The following is a 22425-nucleotide window of genomic DNA, read 5'->3' as shown; positions in this document are numbered from 1 at the left end:
AGCCGCAGTAGACATTCTCTGCTGTGTCTCTAAAGCTCAGAATTTGAACAAAACTGGTAGGCAGCATTGGATAATGGAAAAACATGGGTTTTGGACTCGGTTTGAAACACTATTTTGCTACCACCTAGATAAATGACCTGAGTCTGTTTGCTCACCTCTAAACTGAATAGTAGTGTCTATTTCATAAATCTGCATGCAAAGCTGTGCAAAAACCAGATATAAACACCTAAATACCACTGTTCAGCCCCCCCAAAATGCTAAAACTAGCTAGCTAGATATATCTTGTAGATTTCTACCTGTTATATGCCATAAGTCCAAGTCTCTTACTGTGGTTCTTAGCCACATACGCACCTAAAGGCACATATTCAGCATTCCTGAAAGAGATGGGATCTCTGCCATGTCGAGGGAAAAGCCCCACAGTGCAACCTTTACAGCCCAGACACTCTTGAAAGGACTAAACTGCCTGAGCCTGGATCCAGACCCGGTGAGCGGGCATGCCTAGCTGGCATCAGCAAGCTGGAGTAGGGAAGCAAAGATAACCACAGTAGAGTATAGGCTTGCTAAGGTTTGGCAAGGAATGGCTGAGCCTTGCTCTGGTCTACCACAGAACTTGCCAGGAGTTGGGCACACCGACTTGAGAGAAAGGTACATCTTGCTAACCTCGGTTTCCATCCAAACCACCCAAATGTCAACAGTCCATGAACACTCACTGACAGGCAAGCTGAGGTTTGGTTATTTCTTAACCTTTGGACCTCCTCAGCAGGTGGATAAAGCCCATGAACCTCTTCTCAGAATATTTTTAAATGTGTAAAACAGAATACCTAGGATTACAGAGGAAAGCAATCATACTGAACTACACTTCTATATTCAGATCCCTTGGGGGTCTGTGGACCCCAGATTAACAACATCAAAAGAGGTGAGGGTCTTGAAGATGGTGGTTCTAGAAATGGGAGTCTCTAGGCCACTTTAGGTCTAAATGTTATACATATTTTAAAATGCAAAATAGTAGTATGATATAAAGCGGAACAACTGCATGGAGCTTTTCAAAATACTTTTATGAATTCTCTCATTTGATCCTCACAATTGTCCTTGTAGAAAAAGAGAATCCTCCTCTCACACACAAAGGATAAACAGTTTTAGTTAGTATTTGGAGGTCATCTCAGCCTAGTGGTTTTCAACTGGGGGCAATTTCACCTCAGGGGACATCTGGTATTTTTGGTTGTCATACTGAGTAGGGTCAGGGAAGGAGAAGGGAATGCTAACAGTCTTTAGCAGGTTGAGGCCAAGTGTGCTGCTGAACATCCTACAACACGTAGGACAGCTCCCATCACAGTAATTATATGACTCGAAATGTCAACAGTGCCAAGAGAGAAAAACCCTGTCTGAGCCCAGTTGATGGATACGGTTGGAGGAAAGGCTCACTGAGATTAAATGACTTGGTCTGAGGACACTAAGAAGAGAAGGACTCATGGTCCAAAGCCTTGTTCTTTCCATTTTAGCAGGGAGCGTCAACTGTTCTCAAAGCTCCTGGGACTTCAGAGCCTAGAATAATACTGGGGGAACAGCCGACGGTGGGTTCAGGACACAGGCAAGAGCTTGGAGCAGAGGGGAAGGCCCTGGCTCCAGGGATACAGGGATCAAGAGTAGGCCCTGAGTCTCACCAAATGTCACATTAGCCTGGCCTGTCTATAGCCTCCTGGACACATACAGTCATCTAGCCTCTACGACTTCCACCTCAAAGCCAGTTACTAATAAACATGACAGATCAGGCAAGACAACCACACTCCAAGGGCTTGCCCAGTCCATGAGCATAAATGTTTACTGGCTGGCATGAGGAGAAAAATATCTACTTTTGCTTCCCAAACTTGCAGTCACTTCATATTACTAAGAATTGTGAATTTTTAAAAATACCCCCCCTATTCAATTATGGCTATGATAAATCTCTCAAATACATGTATTTTATATGTATTACTTTTTAATATAAAGATGAATTTATTTAAAAATATGCAGCAGTGCCAAGAAATTATACAAAGCTACACTGTTAAAGAGATGATAAATCGTTAGCTCCTGCCTGTTTTTAAAAAAAGTGTAAGTTTAAACTCAATTCTGATTAAAGGAAACAATCCTCTTGCACATTACCTCTTGATATCTGGAGCATCTGAACAAAGCTATGTGAATCAGTGGAATCAGAGTTTAAGTTTTGGGGAAGAGTTATATACTCTTTTATAGCACTTGACAGAATCTTGCCCCCAAATTAAGCATTCATACTCACAAGACAGTTTCTTCTTTTCCCATATGCTCCATTTGACTTTCTCATCAATTCTTCCTTGGTTGTGCCTTCAATTGGGAAGGTCTGCTCCTACCTGGTTCTTCTCAAAATGAACAAGTTCCATTCTTGCCCAGAGGAGAAAGGTAGAAATTGATAGCAATTTGCATTCAGAGATTCTTCTCTTGCTGCTTTAATATATAATTTTAAGGGAACTGAATGTCCTTGAAAAGTCACACAATTGTCACAAATACATTTATTTTTACTTCCAATTCATCAGCCAATATTAGTAATAGTATCCACACTGTTTTCAGTGTAAACCAGTTTTAATTTTAAAGTGGGAGCACTATATCATATTAAAAAGTCATAGAGATTACCATGGTCATTGTAACGTACTTTTCATCTTGGGCACTTAATTATAGCAAAGCCACTATGGGTAAGAGTCAACAAATAGATTCTCCCGAAGCAAGGAAATATCTTCTTTTTTTCTGTCTCTCAATTGTTTATTCTGAAAATTTTCAAACATAAAGAAAACATGAAAGGATTATATAGCAAAAGATGTTATAGTTAACATTTTCCTCTGCAGGTACAATCTTCTCAAATTACAATTCTTGTATATCTATGCTCTAAGAATCAAAAGCAGCATTGCCTATTACTTTATATACAGCAATAAAAGTCTGGTTCTGGTATTAAAAACACGCAAGAAACTTTTAACCTTACCCAAAGATCGGCCACAAAACTGCTGTCAATTTGACCTGGACTTTCTCTAGACTCAACAAAAAGAGAAAATAAGCTCATTTTTCAAAAAAACAAAACAAAACAAAAACCTGAAAGTTCTTTTGAGAAACTGAATGAAACACAGGTCAGTTAAACCAAAACAAGTGAAATGGCCTAGACACTAGACAAAAACATTTCAGTTAAAAAAGCAGTATTTGGAAAACAAAGACTCATTTACAACTCTGACTGCCATGTATAATAAACACTGCTCATCAACACCAAACATGCAGGCACCGTTTCAGAAATTCTAACCAGTTCCAGCTCTAACACTGCAAACCCTCTAGCAGAAAACACATACGCATAAAATAGTCCTTAAGTTCATTGCAATGACAGGAGGTTCAGCCAGTTAGAGCCAGTAGCACATGCTCTGCTAAGATATTACAAAATAATAGCTGCCAGTCTAGGAAGGCTTAGAATTTCAAATGATACATTTAACTTTTTCTTCTGCTTTAGTTCAAGGTGAAGACGCCATTTAGGGGATTAAATGTGACCAAATATTAGGGAGTACTAAGAACCATGTTATTTATATATCATGCTCTTCCCCAGGAACATACAACAACTTATAAACACTATTTTACTTGTCCTTGCGCTTTTGAGGTAGAAACCATGAAACACTATTTCCAATCGACACACAAGGAACTGAAGCAGAAATCAATTGTGTGACTTAATCAAGGTCACAATATGAATCAGATCTGTAGCTGGCAATGAATGCCATAAATACCAGAAATATTTTCTCAAAACAGCACTAAATAAAAGAACACTAATTCTTACAAAATGTTGCTATATTTGTTGAAGCTTAAAATTTTGCTAATGACAAAGATGTATCCAGAAAATAAAGTTAAAACAGAATTGCTCAGTATTTGCTAAGGTCTGGTGTGCAGAACAGCTCTCAGCATCACTTAGGTTGAGACTGAACTTGAACACTTCCGAGTGTTCAATCTCTAGGCCTCAAGGAAGAGAGCGGTGGGAGAAAACCAGCAGAGTGGAAAGCAGTCTTCTCTGCTGGAAGTCCCTAACTGGGTCAGCGTCACTCGAGAAGGCTCAGTTTCCATTGGATGCTTCTGTTGATCTTTGGTGGTATAAACAGCTCAGAATCTAAAAGTAAGAGAAGAAAAGGGTAATTGTGACAGTCACACTCTCTCTTGTTAATGAGAGCTGCATTCTAAGCAAACACAGCCTGGAAGCCCTGCCCCGGGAGGAGGGAATGCCTTGTCATCTTCAGGCATGTGGGAGCACAGAAGGAAAACAAACGCTCATGGAATGATTCAAAGTGGAAGAATGTCTATATCTCAAAGGAGTGTGTGTGTGTGGGCGTGTGTGGTAGTGATGGTAGCTGTATGGCCAGACATTTATCAAAACTCACCAAACTGTACTCCTAACAGCTGTGCACTTCACTGCAAATTCTATTACCTCAATTTTTTAAAAAGTTAAAAAAAAAGAAATGTGGTGGCATATAGGGCAATTCAGGAAGTAAAGTTAATGGACAGATGATACTTTATGATAAAAAAATTCTACAAACACATTTACCAATAAAAATACCACCACCACCCCCCCTTTTTAAAGTGAATGGCGGGTTGGGGAAAATTCTATTGCCATAATCTCAAACTTCTAGGCACTCTCTCACTTGGAAGGTTCTGTGGGGTCTCTCATCTAACTAGGAATCAAATAAAGGAAGCAGGGATATGAGAAAATATGTATATATGAGGAAGTTGTTTCTCAGCATTACTTATGATAATTAAACTTCCAGCAGTACATTTGTAAAAGGAGCCACCGACAATTAAAAAGTATTTTCCAAGACTATTTAACAGTGTGAGAAAAATGCTCAAGATAGAATGTCTTTAAAAAGCAGGACATAAAGCATCATGATCTTCACTCTTTAAATACATGTATGCACATATATAGTCTACAAATAAATATAATATATATTAACATATATTATATGACTAGAAGGAAATTGTCAAATAGTAACACATTTCTTGGTAGTGGCATTCTAAATGATTTTAATTTCCTTTGATCCACTTTTCTGTACAATCCAGATTTTCTCTACTATTCATGTCAGTTTTATAATTACACTCATAATTATCCCCCTCCCACCACCCTACCCACCCCACTGATAAAACAAAACAAACAAACAAACAAAATCTATATAGACAAAAATATCACAGGAGATACTGGGTATTTAAGAATACTGATACTGGAAAGAAGCCACTTAAATAAATTCACAGTAAACAAGGTTCATAATTTCATGTCAAATAGTAGGAAAAAAAAAAAAAAAAAGATGGAAATGAAACTTTATCTTAAAAAAATTAAACATTATAAAAATAAAATATTCTATCTTACCAAAAAAAAAATAGGCATAACTACAACTATATTTGACTTTTTGAATTAACTAAGAGAAAACCCCTAGTGTTGACTTTTTGGAAGAGAGGTAATTATTTTGACAAATCATAGGACAGTAGTACGTGACCTCTTTCACATCTCCATGTTTGAAATTCACGGTACAAAAAAAGCCACTTTTACAAAAATACCGAGGGCTTTATCAATTTTTCCATGGACCTTAACTCTCAATCCTTTGATAGTCAAATCATTCCCTTACTTTGTTATTAATTGCAACCAAGTCTAACTCAGCCGTGATTCAAGCACTTCTCCAATGTCACACTAATCCATTTCATGAAATCCTACATTTTTTAAGACTAGCAATTGAGCTACATGAGGTTTGCACTGCACTGCAAACATTAAACAAACCCACAGTCACCGATCCCACTTGCAGGGATGCCTGAGTATACTTAAACCATTAGCTGGGGAGGGGTATCTATGGAATATCTGAGTGGGACTAATTTTGTGAGTAGTTGATAACTACTTGATAATTGATAATTCCTATTTTTGGATTATGAGAACTTCCCTTTTCCTACACAACTGTGTAACTATAAGAAATCTGATAATAAATACTCAGATAATGAGTGACACCCCCCACCTCACCCCACCCCACCCTACCCTCCTGCTTAATATTACAGAAAGGTTCCTAAGTCCCAGCTGGAAAATGGAGGTGAAGCCATCCAAACATCCCAGGGAAAGGTGTGACTGGATCAGGTCAGCAGCGGGGAACACTCACAAACTGGATGCGACTACAGTACAAACTAAACAATTACCAAATGGCCTTCACGCTAAGATGAACTTTTAGCATCTCAGAAATAAGTGTATGTCTAAGCACTGATATTAAAAGAAGCTTGCCGGCCTGGGAAGGAGGCAGACAGGGATACAGCAGTTCTATCTGGCTGGGACAGTAGCCACAAAGCTATTCAAGTTCAGCTTAATTTGAAACACCAAAGGCTCCCGCAAATGCCATCAAAATGCTAACTTTATAGTACAGCAGTTGACTGAAAAAATGTCAGAAGGGTGCTTGCCACATGCTAGAATATGCAAATAACAGCAGTAAAAACTGCCAATATATCACTGACTTTTCAAAGAATAGGCTGGTATATTTGACTGATCCACCTGAAGGGCAAATAGTCAAGGATGAAACTGACCCCTCATTAGTTTCTAGCTAACTTTCAGAAGAAAGCCTTTAGGGCTTTTAACTTTTAGGCATATGTAATCTCAGAGAAAACCACCTCCCCACACAAACAAACAAAACATTCTATGTATAATTAAATAGGAAACACAGATAAAATGCTAATATTCTTTGGATCTGCCTTTAAATTATACTGTCAATCTGAAAGGTGATAAAAAGGTCCAGCTCATAACCAAGGATTATGAAAACATCCCCAAAATGTAATACATAACTGCAAAGAGCAAAAAATGATGTTCAGATGAATCTTTAGAACCTGTATATAAATGCAGACTGTTCACAGACTCAAATTTAACTGTGATGCACGCATATGGACAAATTATGCCACTGTCAGTAAAATTTTTCCAAAAGTATACATTTACCGTCATGCATTTCTCCTCATTCCAATCCCTATTCTCTAGAAGCATTAAACTGATATCTTACCAAAGATGAAATCTTAGAATTGAGGGAAAATTATAGTTAATACCCATGTCTCCTTATACTGCTGACCTTCTCAACACTTACAAAAAAAATTCCTTCTGCTTAGTACTTGTTCTAGTTTGCCAATGCTTCATTGGAGGATGGCCAATGGCGTCCAGAAAACTTCTGTTAGCTGGGAAGGCACGTGGCTGGCGTCTGCTCCAAAGTTCTGGTTTCAAAATGGCTTTCTCCCAGGACGTTCCTCTCTAGCAAGCTTGCTCCTTTTCAAAACGTCACTCACAGCTGCACTGGGTTCCTTCTCTTTGAGTCAGCTCAGTTATATGGCTCCACTGATCGAGTCCCACCCTGAATGGGTGGGGCCATGCCTCCATGGGAATATCTCATCAGAGTCATCACCCACAGCTGGGTGGGGCACAGTCCAAGCAAATCTAATTAGCACCAAAACGTCTGCCCCACAAGACTACATCAAAGATAATGGCGTTTGGGGGACATAATACATTCAAACTGGCACAGTACTGTAATAATTTTTTTGACCTCTTATACCACTTTTATTTATATATTTTTGTCATTATTTTATTACTCATCTGCCCACAAACTGGTAAAAGATAGTGTCAGTCACCAGGTTTTCACTATCACATGGTCACACAATAAAAGCCATATAGTTATACAACTATCATCAAGAATCAAATCTACTGAATTACTATTCAAGAGATTTAGCCATTTCTTTCTAGATATTCTAATACACTAGAAACTAAAAAATAATATCTATAAAATTCATAAGAATAACCTCCAGATTGACCTCTCAACTCTATTTGAGATTGGCTTCCTCTAGGAATTGGCCTGTGAGGTTCAGCTGGTTTGAATAGATTTCTTCAATTATCTGTCTACAGTCATGAATGGGTTCCTCCTGTAAACTGGGTTAAGGATGGCAGAGATCAAGAAATAGACTACTCTTAATTTTACATTTGGATTATCTAAAAATATACCTTGATATCTGTCCAAAGTCCAGGGAAATTATAAATACCTATTACTGTTTGTGGACACCATCTCAGGATGGGAAGAAGCCTTTCCAAATAGGACCAAGAAAGCCTCCAAAGTAACAAAAGTTTTACAGAAAGAGATTTTTCCCCAGTTTGGAGTGCCTTATTCCATGCACAGTGATAATGTGGGTGCTTTCATAGCTCAAGTAACCCAAGAAGTCACTGGAAACCTAGGATTATATTGGTAGTTTCATGCCTCCTGGAGGCAACAATCTACAGAAAAGATGAACCTCACCTCAAAGAGGACCTTGGCAAAGATTTACCAAGAAACTAACCAATTGCACTGCTTATGATAAGAGTGGTTCCCAGAAGCGGGCTCCAATTGAGCTCATATGCAATATTATATGGGACACCTTTTCTTAAGACTAAAATTTCTTGTGATTTAGCAAATAGTCATGTTAAGGAATTAGATACTATAAAATGTGTGTAATCCTTAGGTGCTAATTTATCTGCTAATAATCAGTATGCTTGGAGCCACCTTATTTTTCCCACAGATGTACTTCTTCACTGCATAAATCCAGAAGATGGGGTACTTCTTAAAACTTGAATAAAATTGCAAAAAACAAACAAACAAAAAACAAACCAATGTCCAAAAAAATAATTGTACAAAAGACCAACAAGGTCAGCAGTGGAATGGGCCTTATGGTGTTTTACTAATCACACATTCTTCTGGTAAGCTGCAGGGAATAAAGACATGGGTCCTTCACTCTTGAGTTAAATTAATTTCCCAGGATCAAGAAGACCTCCTAAGCCCATCCACTGAGACCCAAATGGGTAATAGCCTTCACAGACAGCAGATCACCTGTCTTCAGCAACAGCCTAACAGTGAATGGACAAATTACACAAGTAATGATTTTTTACCCTACAATATTCCTGTAAACACACATCCAATCTCAAACTGCTTTTTTTAAAATTCATTTTATTGAGATATATTCACATACCATGCAGTCATACAAAACAAGGCATACATTCGGTTGTTCACAGTACCCTTACACAGTTGTGCATTCATCACCAAAATCAATCCCTGACACCTTCATTACCACACACACAAAAATAACAAGAAGAATAATTAAAGTGAAAAAGAGCAATTAAAACAAAAAAGAACACTTGGTGCCTTTGTTTGTTTGGTTTTTTCCTTCCCCCATTTTTCTACTCATCCATCCATAAACTAGACAAAGTGGAGTGTGGTCCATATGGCTTTCCCAATCACATTGTCACCCCTCATAAGCTACATTTTTATACAATTGTCTTCAAGATTCATGGGTTCTGGGTTGTAGTTTGATAGTTTCAGGTATTTACTGCTAGCTACTCCAATTCACTAGAACCTAAAAAGGGTTGTCTATATTGTGCATAAGAGTGCCCACCAGAGTGACCTCTCGGCTCCTTTTGGAATCTCTCTGCCACTGTAGCTTATTTCATTTCCTTTCACATCCCCCTTTTGGTCAAGAAGATGTTCTCCATCCCACGATACCGGGTCCAAATTCCTCCCTGGGAGTCATATTGCACGTTGCCAGGGAGATTCATTCCCCTGGGTGTCTGATCCCACGTAGCGGGGAGGGCAGTGATTTCACCTACGAAGTTGGCTTAGCTAGAGAGAGAGGGCCACATCTGAGCAACAAAGAGGTACTTGGGAGGAGGCTCTTAGGCACAATTATAGGCAGGCCTAGCCTCTCCTTTGCAGCAAGTCTTCCCAAGGGCAAGTCCTGTGGTAGAGGGCTCAACTCATCAAACCACCAGTCCCCTATGTCTGTGAGCACATTAGCAACCATCGAGGTGGGGCAGGCCAATACTCCTGCATTCTGCAACAGCTCCTCAAGGGGGCTCTGTATATTTTTTTAATTATTATTATTTTTTAATTAACTCTTTTTTTAAATCAACTTTATCAAAAGAAAAATTTTTTTAAAAACATACAATAAAAAGACATTTCAAACAAACCATAACAAGGGAGTAAGAAAAAGACAACTAACCTAAGATAACTACTTTACTTCCAACATGTTCCTACTCTACTCCAAGAAAATAACCTAATATAGCAACATTTCTGTGAACTTGTTCCTACTATACCCATCAGAAATTAACAGACCATAGTCATTCCTGGGCATTCCTAGAACATTAAATTTACCCACAATAGCTTATCTGTTCTTATTGGGTTATCATTCCCCCTTCCTTAATTGCTCTCTATCACTAATTCCCCTACATTCTACATTATAAACCATTTGTTATACATTTTTCAACGTTCACATTAGTGGTAGCATATAATATTTCTCTCTTTGTGCCTGGCTTATTTCACTCAGCATTATGTCTTCAAGGTTCATCCATGTTGTCACGTTTCATGACATCGTTCTTCTTACAGCCGCGTAGTATTCCATTGTGTGTATATACCACATTTTATTTATCCACTCATCTGTTGAAGGATATTCGGGTTGTTTCCATCTCTTGGCAATTATGAATAATGCTGCTATGAACAATGGCATGCAGATATCTGTTTGTGTCACTGCTTTCAGATCTTCCGGGTATATACCAAGAAGCGCAATTGCGAAGCGCAATCGCTGGATCGAAGGGTAATTCTAATATCTATTCAAAGCAACTGCCAGAGTGACTTCCAGAGTGGCTGAACCATTATCCAGTCCCACCAACAATGAATAAGAGTTCCAATTTCTCCACATCCCCTCCAGCATTTGTAGTTTCCTGTTTGTTTAATGGCAGCCATTCTAATCGGTGTGAGATGGTATTTCATTGTGGTCTTAATTTGCATCTCTCTAATAGCTAGAGAAGCTGAACATTTTTTCATGTGTTTCTTGGCCATTTGTATTTCCTCTTCAGAGAGTTGTCTTTTCATATCTTTTGCCCATTTTATAATTGGGCTGTCTGTACTACTGTCGTTGCGCTGTAGGATTTCTTTATATATGCAAGGTATCAGTCTTTTATCAGATACATGGTTTCCAAAAATTTTTTCCCATTGAGTTGGCTGCCTCTTTACCTTTTTGAGAAATTCCTTTGAGGTACAGAAACTTCTAAGCTTGAGGAGTTCCCATTTATCTATTTTTTCTTTTGTTGCTTGTGCTTTGAGTGTAAAGTCTAGGAAGCGGTCACCTAATACAAGGTCTTGAAGATGTTTCCCTACATTATCTTCTAGGAGTTTTATGGTACTGTCGTTTATATTGAGATCTTTGATCCACTTTGAGTCAATTTTTGTGTAGGGTGTGAGGTAGGGGTCCTCTTTCATTCTTTTGGATATGGAGATCCAACTCTCCCAGACCCATTTGTTGAAAAGATTGTTATGTCCCAGTTCAGTGGCTTTGGGGGCCTTATCAAAGATCAGTCGGCCATAGATCTGGGGGTCTATCTCTGAATTCTCAATTCGATTCCATTGATCAATATGCCTATCTTTGCACCAGTACCATGCTGTTTTGACTACTGTGGCTTTATAATAAGCTTCAAAGTCAGGGAGCGTAAGTCCTCCCACTTTGTTTTTCTTTTTTAGAGTGTCTTTAGCAATTCGAGGCATCTTCCCTTTCCAAATAAATTTGATTACTAGCTTTTCCAAGTCTGCAAAGTAGGTTGTTGGAATTTTGACTGGGATTGCATTGAATCTGTAGATGAGTTTGGGTAGAATTGACATCTTAATGACATTTAGCCTTCCTATCCACAAACATGGAATATTTTTCCATCTTTTAAGGTCCCTTCTATTTCTTTTAGTAGAGTTATGTAGTTTTATTTGTATAGGTCTTTTACATCTTTTGTTAAGTTTATTCCTAGGTACTTGACTTTTTAGTTGCTATTGAAAATGGTATCTTTTTCTTGAGTGTCTTTTCAGTTTATTGATTTCTAGCATATAGAAACATTACCAACTTATGTGCGTTAATCTTGTGTCCTAGTTTGCTAATGCTGCTGGAATGCAAAACACCAGAAATGGATTGGCTTTTATAAAATGGGCTTTATTTGGTTACACAGTTACAGTCTTAAGGCCATAAAATGTCCAAGGTAACACATCAGCAATCAGGTACCTTCATTGGAGGATGGCCAATGGTGTCCGGAAAACCTCTGTTAGCTGAGAAGGCACGTGGCTGGTGTCTGCTACAAAGTTCTGGTTTCAAAATGGCTTTCTCCTAGGACGTTCCTCTCTAGGCTGCAGTTCCTCAAAAATGTCACTCTTAGTTGCAGTGGGGATATCTGTCCTCTCTCAGCTTCTCCGGAGCAAGAATCTGCTTTCAATGGCCGTCTTCAAACTGTCTCACATCTGCAGCTCCTGTGCTTTCTTCAAAGTGTCCCTCTTGGCTGTAGCTCCTCTTCAAAACGTCACTCACAGCTGCACTGAGTTCCCTCTGCCCATCAGCTCATTTATATGGCTCCACTGATCAAGGCCCACCTCCATGGAAATTCTCATCAGAGTTATCACCTACAGTTGGGTGGGGCACATTCCATGGAAACACTCAAAGAATTACAATCTAATCAACACTGATAGGTCTGCCCACACAAGATTACATCAATGATAATGGCGTTTGGGGGGACACAGTACATTCAAACCGGCACATCTTGCATCCTGCTACTTTGTTAAATTTGTCTACTAGCTCTAGTAGCTGTATCGTCGATTTCTCAGGGTTTTTCAGATATAAGATCATATCCTCTGCAAACAGTGACAGTTTTACTTCTTCCTTTCCTATTTGGATGCCTTTTACTTCTTTGTCTTGCTGGATTGCCCTGGCTAGCACTTCCAGCACAATGTTGAATAACAGTGGTAACAACGGGCATCCTTGTGTCTTGTTCCTGATCTTAGAAGGAAGGCTTTCAGTCTCTCACCATTGAGTACTATGCTGGCTGTGGGTTTTTCATATATGCTTTTTATCATATTGAGGAAGTTTCCTTCAATTCCTACCTTTTGAAGTGTTTTTATCAAAAAGGGATGCTGGATTTTGTCGAATGCTTTTTCAGCATCTGAGATGATCATTTGATTTTTCTCTTTTGATTTGTTGATGTGTTGTAATACATTGAGTGATTTTCTTATGTTGAACCATCCTTGTATGCATAGAATGAACCCCACTTGGTCATGGTGTATGATTTTTTTAATGTATCTTTGGATTCAATTTGCAAGTATTTTGTTGAGAATTTTTGCATCTTTATAGGGAGACTGGCCTGTAGTTTTCCTTTTTTGTGGAATTTTTGCCTGGTTTTGGTATTTAGATTGATGTTAGCTTCATAAAATGAGTTGGATAGTGTTCCATTTTCTTTGATGTTTTGAAGGAGTTTAAGTAAGATTGGTGTCAGTTCTTTTTGGAAAGTTTGGTAGAATTCTCCTGTGAAGCCATCTGGCCCTGGGCATTTATTTACGGAAAGCTTTTTGATGACTGATTGGATCTCTTTGCTTGTGACTGGTTGGTTGAGGTCTTCTGTTTCTTCTCTAGTCAGTCTAGGTTGTTCATATATTTCCAGGAAATTGTCCATTTCTTCTACGTTATCCAGTTTGTTGGCATACAGTTGTTGATAGTATCCTCTTATAATTTTTTAAATTTCTTTCGGATCCACAGTAATGTCACCTTTCTCATTCATTATTTTGTTTATAAGAGTCTTCTCTCTTTTTGATTTTGTCAGTCTAGCTAGGGGCTTGTCAATCTTGTTGATCTTCTCAAAGAACAAACTTTTGGTGTTATTTATCCTCTCTATTGTTTTTTTGTTCTCTAGTCATTTATTTCTGCTTTAATCCTTGTAATCTTTTTTCTTCTACTTGGTTTAGGATTGGTTTGCTGTTCATTTTCCAGCTTCTTCAGTTGATCCATTAGTTCTTTGATTTTGGCTCTTTCTACCTTTTTAATGTATGCGTTTAGTGCTATAAATTTCCCCCTCAGTACTGCTTTTGCTGCATTTTGGTATGTTGTGTTCTCATTTTCATTCGTCTCTATATATTTAGCAATTTCTCTTGCTATTTCTTCTTTAACCCACTGATTGTTTAGGAGTGTGTTGTTTAACCTCCAGGTATTTGTGAATTTTCTAAGTCTCTGATGGTTATTGACTTATAATTGTATTCCATTGCGGTCAGAGAATGTGCTTTGAATAATTTCAATTTTTTTAAATTTATTGAGGCTTGTTTTATGTCCCAGCATATGATCTATTCTGGAGAACGTTCCGTGAGCACTAGAGAAGAAAGTGTATCCTGGTTGATTTGAGATGTAATGTTCTATATATGTCTGTTAAATCCAATTCATTTATCAGATTGCTCAGGTTTTCAGTTTCCTTATTGGTCTTCTGTCTGGTTGATCTATCTATAGGAGAGAATGATGTGTTGAAGTGTCCCATTGTGGAAACATCAGTTGCTTCCTTTAGTTTTGCCAGTGTTTGTCTCATGTATTTTGTGGCAGCTTGATTAGGTGCATAAACATTTATGATTGTTATTCCTTCTTGTTGAATTGCCCCTTTTATTAGTATGTAGTAGCCCTCTTTGTCTCTCATAACATTCTTGCATTTAAAGTCTATATTACCTGAGATTAATATTGCTACTCTTGGTTTCTTTCGGCTGTAGCTTGCATGACGTATTTTTTTCCATCCTTTCACTTTCAATTTCTTTGTGTCCCTGTGTCTAAGATGAGTCTCTTGTATGGAACATATTGAAGGTTCATTTTTTTTTTATCCATTCTGCCAATCTATATCTTTTAATTGGGGAGTTTAATACATTTACATTCAACATTATTACTGTGAAGGCATTTCTTGAATCAGCCGTCTTAACCTTTGGTTTATGTTTGTCATATATGTTTTTTCCCTCTCTCTATTAATGTCCTTTAATGTACCCATATTGAATCTCTTTTGTACTAAACCTTTCTCCATTTCTCTCTCTCCTTTCTTTGTTTCTCTGTCGGTAGGGCTCCCTTTAGTATCTCAAATAGGGCAGGTCCCTTGTTAGCAAATTCTCTCAGCATTTGTTTTGGAAAAATTTAAGCTCTCCCTCAAATTTGAAGGAGAGCTTTGCTGGATAAAGAATTCTTGGTTGGACATTTTTCTTGCTCAGAATTTTAAATATGTCATGCCACTGCCTTTTCGCCTCCATAGTGGCTGCTGAGTAGTCACTACTTAGTCTTATGCTGTTCCCTTTGTATATGGTGAATTGCTTTTCTCATGCTGCTTTCAGAACTTGCTCCTTCTCTTCCATATCTGACAGTGTCAGAATATGTCTCGGAGTGGGTTTATTTGGATTTATTCTATTTGGAGTTCACTGGGCATTTACGATTTGTGTATTCATGGTGTTTAGAAGATTTGGGAAGTTTTCTCCAACAATTTCTTTGAATACTCTTCCTAGACCTTTACCCTTCTCTTCCCCTTCTGGAACACTAATGAGTCTCTGGACGTTTTATATTATCTATCATATCCCTGAGGTCCATTTTGATTTTTTTCCCTATTCTTTCTTTTGTTCTTTCATTTTCCGTTCTGTCTTCCAGGTCACTGATTCGATGTTCAGCTTCCTCTAGTCTTGTACTATGAGTATCCAGAATCTTTTTAATTTGGTCAACAGTTTCTTTAATTTCCATAAGATCGTCTATTATTTTATTTACTCTTGCAATTTCTTCTTTATGCTCTTCTAGGGTCTTCTTCATGTCCTTTATATCCTGTGCCATGGTCTCATTGTTCAATCTTTAGTTCTTTGATTAATTGCTCCAAGTACTGTGTCTCCTCTGATCTTTTGATTTGGGTGCTTGGGCTTGGGTTATCCATATTGTCTGGTTTTTCATATGCTTTATAATTTTCTGTTGTGTTTGGCCTCTTGGCATTTGCTTAACTTGATAGGGTTCTTTTAGGATTTCTAGACCTATTAAAACCCTTATCTCTAATTTATCAGATCTACAGCTTCGTGGAGTACACTTTCTCTAACTAACCAGCAGGTGGCGTCCGCAAGGCTCCTATTCCCCTCAAGCCAGTTCTCCCCCATTTTGTCTTCGTGGTGTGTGGGGGTGTGAGTATTGCGGGGTCCACTTGGTGTACCAAGCTTGTGTGTGTAGTTGGTATTGCCCGCCCTGTATATGGGGCGTGTTTCTGGGCAGTCAGGGAGGGGGGGTGGCTCTAACAATCAAATCTCCCTGGTGTTCCTGGAGTTCTAAAGCTGCTGCAATAGTCTAATCCTTCAGTTCAGTCCCACCATAGTTTGTCTCTGCAGCTGACCCACAAGTCCTTGGTATTGGCGTATGGCCCCTGAGACTTGCAAGTAGGTCTCTTCCAGGCCGTGCACCCCCAGGTCCTCTGTTGAGGGATGACTGTGCTATGTCACAGGTGAGTGCTGTCCCCCCAGGGTGGTTCTGGGCTGCAGGGCTGTGTAGGGATGGTTCCAGTCTGCTGGAAGGATGGCTGAATGGGGCATGTTAATTCACACCGCTCCGCCTTCCCAACTCTGGGACAACCAACTGAGGTTGTGGGAAAGGCTAACGTCCACGCCTGATTTTGTGGTGTGTACGTGTGTTGTTGGAAACACTTCCCGTCACATTGGGCTGTCTGGGGCAGCTCTGGGCTGTGGAGACAGCATCTGGCAGGAGAGTTCCCTGCCCACCAGGAAGATGGCTGAGGGGACATCCCCCTTTTCTTCGGAAGTTGTGGTGTTTAGTGAATTTTCTCAGCCACTGGACTTATTGCCTTGTGTCTCAGAGCTCTCTTAGTTCCGCTCTTGTCTTGACTTGCCAAAATTGCAAGTCTTTGAGGCTTTCTGTATTGGGCTTCTTAGAGTAATTATTTTAGAAAAAGAGAAAAAGATTAAAAAAAAAAAAAAAAGAGAGAGAGAAGGGCCCTCCTTGCAGATCTAACAGGCTATTGAAATGCTAAGAGACAAGGAGATTAGGGCCATTAACGATGAAAGATCCAGGGAGCAGAGAAACTTTTTCAGACAAAGAAACTAGCCTTCTGGATTTGCATATGAGCCTGACTCTGTCTGAGCTCTGCCCTTCCCCGTTCTATGTTCACTAGAACTCCAAAAAGTCTCCACTTTTATTTTTGGGCTTTCCTTGCTGTTTTTGCTATCCCTATCTCCTTTCTGCCAGGCTGGCTGCTCCCGGATTCTCTGGTGTCTGGTCTCAGTCTATCTATGCTTGGAGTTTGGATCAGTAGAATGAATTTGTGATAAGGGCCACAACTGCAGTTCTCCCTCCTTGTTCCCAGTGCTGAAGGCCCCTCCTCCCACGGGACTGAGCCTGGCAGGGAGGGGCGCAGGTCCCCTGGCTGCGAAGACTTACAGATTTCACTAATCTCAGCTGTTCCACATGTTTATAAGAGTTGTATGAAGTATGCCCAAAGTCAAATTGCTATGTGGTGTCCAGTCCACACAGTTCCTGGCTTTCTACCTACTGCCCTGGAGGAGTAACTAAAACCTACACCTCACCACTCCACCATCTTGCCCCACCCTCCAGTACTGTAATAATTTATAGGGAAAAATTACTAACCAAGAATAGGAGCCGAAGTTTTCTGTTGTTGATAGGAGGCCGTGATGCTGTTTGCAGTTGAATTGGGACCTAGAGCCTAAGTAGAAAATAGAGTGTATCAGCAAAGATTATCTTATACTTCTGATGATGCAAATTCCAAAGGCCAAATCTCTACCACCAGTAAACAGCCTGTCATTTTTAATGATATGCTATCAAACAGAGTAATTCTCTTTTCCTGTGTGATTTTAATTTGCCAGTTTCTCCATTCTCAACTCAGACCTCTGCATCTCCTTTCTCCCAGAAGAACAAGGCTATGAAGAAATGAGTGAATGAATGAATTAAATCTGTGAAATATGCCTGGGCTTTTCCAAATGGGCAATCCATACCCTGAATGGAGGGGGAAGATACTGAAGACACTGAAACTCAGTACGCGTATGTGTTTCTAAGAGCCCATAGAATACACTGTGTCAACTACTCAAAGAGCACTTTTATACTAAAGATGTTCGTACTAAGTTAGCCTCCTAAAAAAACAAAAGAACAAAACCTAAATATGTGCATATTATGGAGTAGAATAAAAAATCTGCACAAACTTCCAAGGTGAAACAAGACTTCATAGGAATTCATGCTGGCAATGTGCCTCTCTGGGCACACGCCAGACGCTGTCTGTCTGCCCTTACTCATCCCGGCATGCTGCCCCTGGGCGTAAACTCCCAGAAGCAACGCCACGTGCTTGTCAAAGCACTTCCAAGTGACTCAGTATCCTGCACATAGACCGTTACCACACTTCAACAATCAAAACAGAAACACTATTTTGCTGGTCATTTTCCCTAGATGATTCATAAAGTTGGTACCTTAGAAGTCAATGTGATCCAAACAGAAGAGGGTAGGGAAGGGCATGGAGGAGGAATTACAAAGTGTTAGCTTCAAAAACACTCCAGTTCTGAAGATGATCACATTTCTTCTAGGAAACACCTATTAGAGTAAATTCAAGCACTTGTGAGGTCCTGATTCTTGTTTTTATTTCTATGGTTTGTAAAGTGCTTGTATATCCACCCTCATATTATCTTTAGAACATTCCAATGAAGTATATGGGAGAAGTATTATTCCCATTTACAACTAAGGAAACTGAGATTCAGAAAGAGTACGTGTTCCTAACCAGTGAGCTGATTATTAACCTCCTCTCTCTCAGCTCCAAACCCACCCGTCTAGACACTGCTTGTGATCCTGGGGCTGGAAGCCTGAAGCACATTTCTCCTTTGTCGCTGGCTGCCTGCTCTGCCAATGGGGTGCAAGAGAATGAATGCAAGGCTGCCCAACGGCTGCTCTTTACCCTGGCAGCAGCTGTTCATTCCAGTTTCCATTTATTTCTATATACTCAGAACTGGCCTCATTATGCCCCTTCAGAAATATCAGCACCAACTGCCTGGTTGCTGCTCCCTGTTCCAACAAGGTGTTCTGCAAGGCCCCAGCTCCAAGCTTCTAAATTCTACTAATCCCAGACTCTCCCCTTTGTCCTAACCCCAGGGGTAGAAGCTGCTTCTTACAGCTGCTATCTCAACGTTCCTCCTTTGAGTTCCCCCTTTGCCTTTTAGTCTTCCAATACCTGGTTAAGCAATTCTATAGATTAAATTCTCTCTGATAAAATAATTGGTGTGGTTTTGTTTTCCTGACTGGACCCTGACTGATACACCAGCTTTTCTGAATCTAAATCAAAACTCTTAACAATAGACCAAGGTACAAGAAGCCAACCAGAGGTGTAAACAATAAACAGAAGATAATGCATTAGAATTCTTGACGGGACACAGAGGGGACTCAGCCTTAAGCAAAATTAGCAAAGCTTGCCACAAAACAGTAGGAATGACAAGTCAAATTTTTCAGAAAACAAATGGAAAACAATTCTCTGGGATCCCTTTAAAGAACTCTGACCCTGTCCACAAGTTCTGAAGTGGGAGAGGAGAGGCTGACTCTGGTCCTAGCTCTCTCACAGCACTCCCTGAAGGCCCGGGGCAACTAACTTTCCCTTCTCCACCAGGACTGCCTACCTGGAAAGGAGAGATAACTGCCCACTTAACCTACTCCAAGGTAGATTAGGAGTCATGGTTCCGTCAAATATAAAATCTTCTTATTGAGAATTTAAACATAAATCTAAGGTAATTCAACCATGGCATGTTCAATTTTAAGAACAAGAAAGTTTATGCTTTGACTTTGAATGAACTGTTTGACTATACCAACCTGTGAAAATGATGAATAAACGCACATTCTGTCTTTGAGAAAACTTACAGGTGTGGCTGAATTCTGTTGCTGGGTGAAAGTCCAAATTTCTGGAAGTGATCTTTCCATCAATTGCAGAGTATCTTCGAAGGCCCTCTGTAATTCTCTTGCTTGCTCATCAAACTCAAAGAGAAATAGCACCTTTAAAATCTGGTGTATCTCATCTACAGAGAAGAAATGAGAGAGACTGGTAAGTTGTGTACCAGCTCCATTGCTAGCATCACACCAGTCTCTTTCTCAAGCAAAAATACCTAATATCAAACTCCGGTTGGCATCTCCCACATTTTCTTCTTTCTTCTCAAATGCTGGAATAGTTGAACATATCTACCACAAAAGGGAAAACAAACCCACTAGGGCCCAAGCATGAAGTAGCATCTCCACGATCCTTTACCTGGCTTAGGTGCTCATTTCTCCCAGTTCAGTGAGCTGGATGCCAGCGGGGTGAGAAGGGCTACTTCAGGAATACGCCTGAAATGACCCTTCCTGCCGAAAGTTTTCTTTCTCTCCTTAAGCTGGGAAATTGCATCATAATTCTCTACTGACTTGGCCTGCCTATCATGCCCATTTACTAATTTTTTGTGGGCAAGAATCATTGTCAAGATTGACAGTGTACCTTTCAATTTTTCAATGCTCTGTATCACTTCATTCAAAGCCTCCAATAGGGCCAGATCCTCCAGTGGACTCCCTTCTTTGAGGCTATGCTTTTTCCGCTCGGCTTTGCGACGATTCTTAGATGATCGCCTGATAGAAATCAGAGAAATGTTTAAAAAGAGGCTTCCTTGCACAGAATAGACTAAAATGAATGGACCTGTTGGTCACCTCCTCTCTGATAGTTATATTTGGGAGAAAATGGTGATGAGGTATTAAAGCCACACGTAAAACAAAATTGGAAGAGACAAATCTTACAGGCATGAAAAAAGGAGAACCCTAAAAAAGCCATGTCTTGCCTTGAGGTTTTGATTAAAATACAATAATTCTGAGAATAAGAGCTGGAACAATGAACAAAAGAACCACCAACTTGGCTTTCATATTAAAAAACTAAATAAATATAAATGCAACAAAGTAAAATTTAAATAAGGATATATCGCCCTACTAGAATGGAATCCGAACATACGAAAATATAAATAACTCCCATTTTCTTTCTTGCCTTAGAGACCTTTAATTATACCATTTCCTTTAACTGGGACTCTCCCTCCCTGACTCTTAAAACCATAGCTCTGGTTTCCTTTCCTGCAAAGTTTCTGATTGTCCCACACAACTTCCCAGATCTCTATTCTGAATTCCTAAAGCACAATTGCACAACTCAGTTTAAATATACAATCTTGCATTGTTTCTATGTCTCCTGAGCAAGACTACAACCTCTTATGACCCATTCTCCTTACTAAGTTTATGATACTATCCATTGCACCTAGCATATGGGTATTCAATAAATACTGGCCAACTGCTACACTGGGTAAAAGTGTGACAATATAATCTCTTCAATTCTGGTTTTGAAGAACCCTGGAATCTTTTTCTTTATAGCCTTGTCATTTTTAAAGTACCTACATATTATAGTTACTCAACTACTTGCTGAACGAATAAAATCAGCTTTTATATCAAATGAGTACCAGTGCAAGTGCCTCACAGGCCCCGGGCAGGCACCAGGGCCATGAAACCACAGCTGACAGCATTTTGACGCTGAGTGTAACCTTTCAGAACTGCTGGGCAGGTCCTGGCATAACTCCCACAGGACTTTGAAGAATGTCCTCTCCCTCCACTGCACTGTCCTGGTGGGAAACCAATCTACTGCTCACACTTCCCCATCTACCCAGGAGGTGGTCAATGTGCTGAATAAACATGATACATACGCTGATATCCTGGAGTTACTGTGGGAATATCTGCCACTCCGGTCACTGCCACTCATGACACTGCTAGTGTCAGAGAAGAGGTCTGACTCTGGACCAAGGGGCACCTCATTGTCTAGAAAAGAAGAACCAAATGCAGAATGAAAACACTACCTGCTAATGTGGATTTGCCTTCAGTGGAGTAAATGGGCTGCACAACCAAGGGCATAGCTCAGGATGGATGAAAATGATTACAAAGTCTATCTCAAAATGAGAGGACTCTTGTGGAGGTTCCGCGGTGCTGTGGGAAGGAAGAGGCCACTTTGGCCGTGTGTTGTCTTTGCGACCAGTGGGAAGGAAGTGCACTCTCAAAAGGTGAGGGCTCCAGCAACCACTCTTGCCAGCACCACGGCAGTCCCAGGTTGCAACAAGGACAGTGTCAGAGCAGGATGCAAAAAATGTGGCCACCCTGGTCATCTGACTTTTGAATGCCACAATTTTCTCCGCGTAGACCCCAAAAGGGACATAGTTTTGAATGTTAGCAGCACAAGCATTGAAGATAGTGATAAAGAGAATGAAGAGCTGAATCAATTGCAGGCATTACAAGAAAAAAGAATAAAAGAAGAGAAGAAAAAAGCAAAAAACAATGAGAAAATCAAATTAAAAAAAAAAAAGAAAAGGTCTTATTCATCAAGTTCCACTGATGAGGACACTTCAAGACAAAAGAAACAAAAATATTAGAAGAAAGAAAAAAGAAAAAATAGAGCAAGCCAAAAAAGAGAAAATATCACAAAAAGGAAACAAAGAAGAGAAAAAAGGAAAAGCATTCGTCTACCCCCAATAGTTCTGAAATCTCCAAAAAGTAACTAAGACTTTG

At 39.6% G+C, this 22425-nt stretch overlaps 1 protein-coding gene and 1 pseudogene across 2 annotated transcripts in view; one reads left to right on the top strand and one right to left on the bottom strand.

The window, feature by feature from the left end:
- Positions 1–2026: 2026 nt before the first annotated feature.
- ELP1 (elongator acetyltransferase complex subunit 1) overlaps positions 2027–22425 on the bottom strand; it is a 100083-nt gene continuing 79684 nt past the window's right edge. Inside the window, exons 32-36 of one of the 2 annotated variants that reach the window (XM_037797104.1) lie at positions 21573–21684; positions 20339–20466; positions 19735–19889; positions 17476–17551; positions 2027–4138 (exon numbers count right to left, since the gene is read on the bottom strand). In XM_037797104.1, coding sequence (XP_037653032.1) covers positions 4071–4138; positions 17476–17551; positions 19735–19889; positions 20339–20466; positions 21573–21684 — 539 coding nt within the window. In that variant the 3' untranslated portion in view covers positions 2027–4070. The remainder of the gene's footprint in view (positions 4139–17475; positions 17552–19734; positions 19890–20338; positions 20467–21572; positions 21685–22425) is intronic. The other variant, XM_037797105.1, reaches the window with a different exon arrangement.
- On the top strand, positions 21786–22414 carry LOC119505098 (annotated as a pseudogene).

This window comes from Choloepus didactylus, chromosome 10 (genome assembly GCF_015220235.1).
Source record: "Choloepus didactylus isolate mChoDid1 chromosome 10, mChoDid1.pri, whole genome shotgun sequence".
Classification (NCBI taxonomy): Eukaryota; Metazoa; Chordata; class Mammalia; order Pilosa; family Megalonychidae; genus Choloepus; species Choloepus didactylus.
The sequence above is the reverse complement of the archived record's forward strand: the minus strand, read 5'-3'. Positions and strand labels throughout refer to the sequence as shown.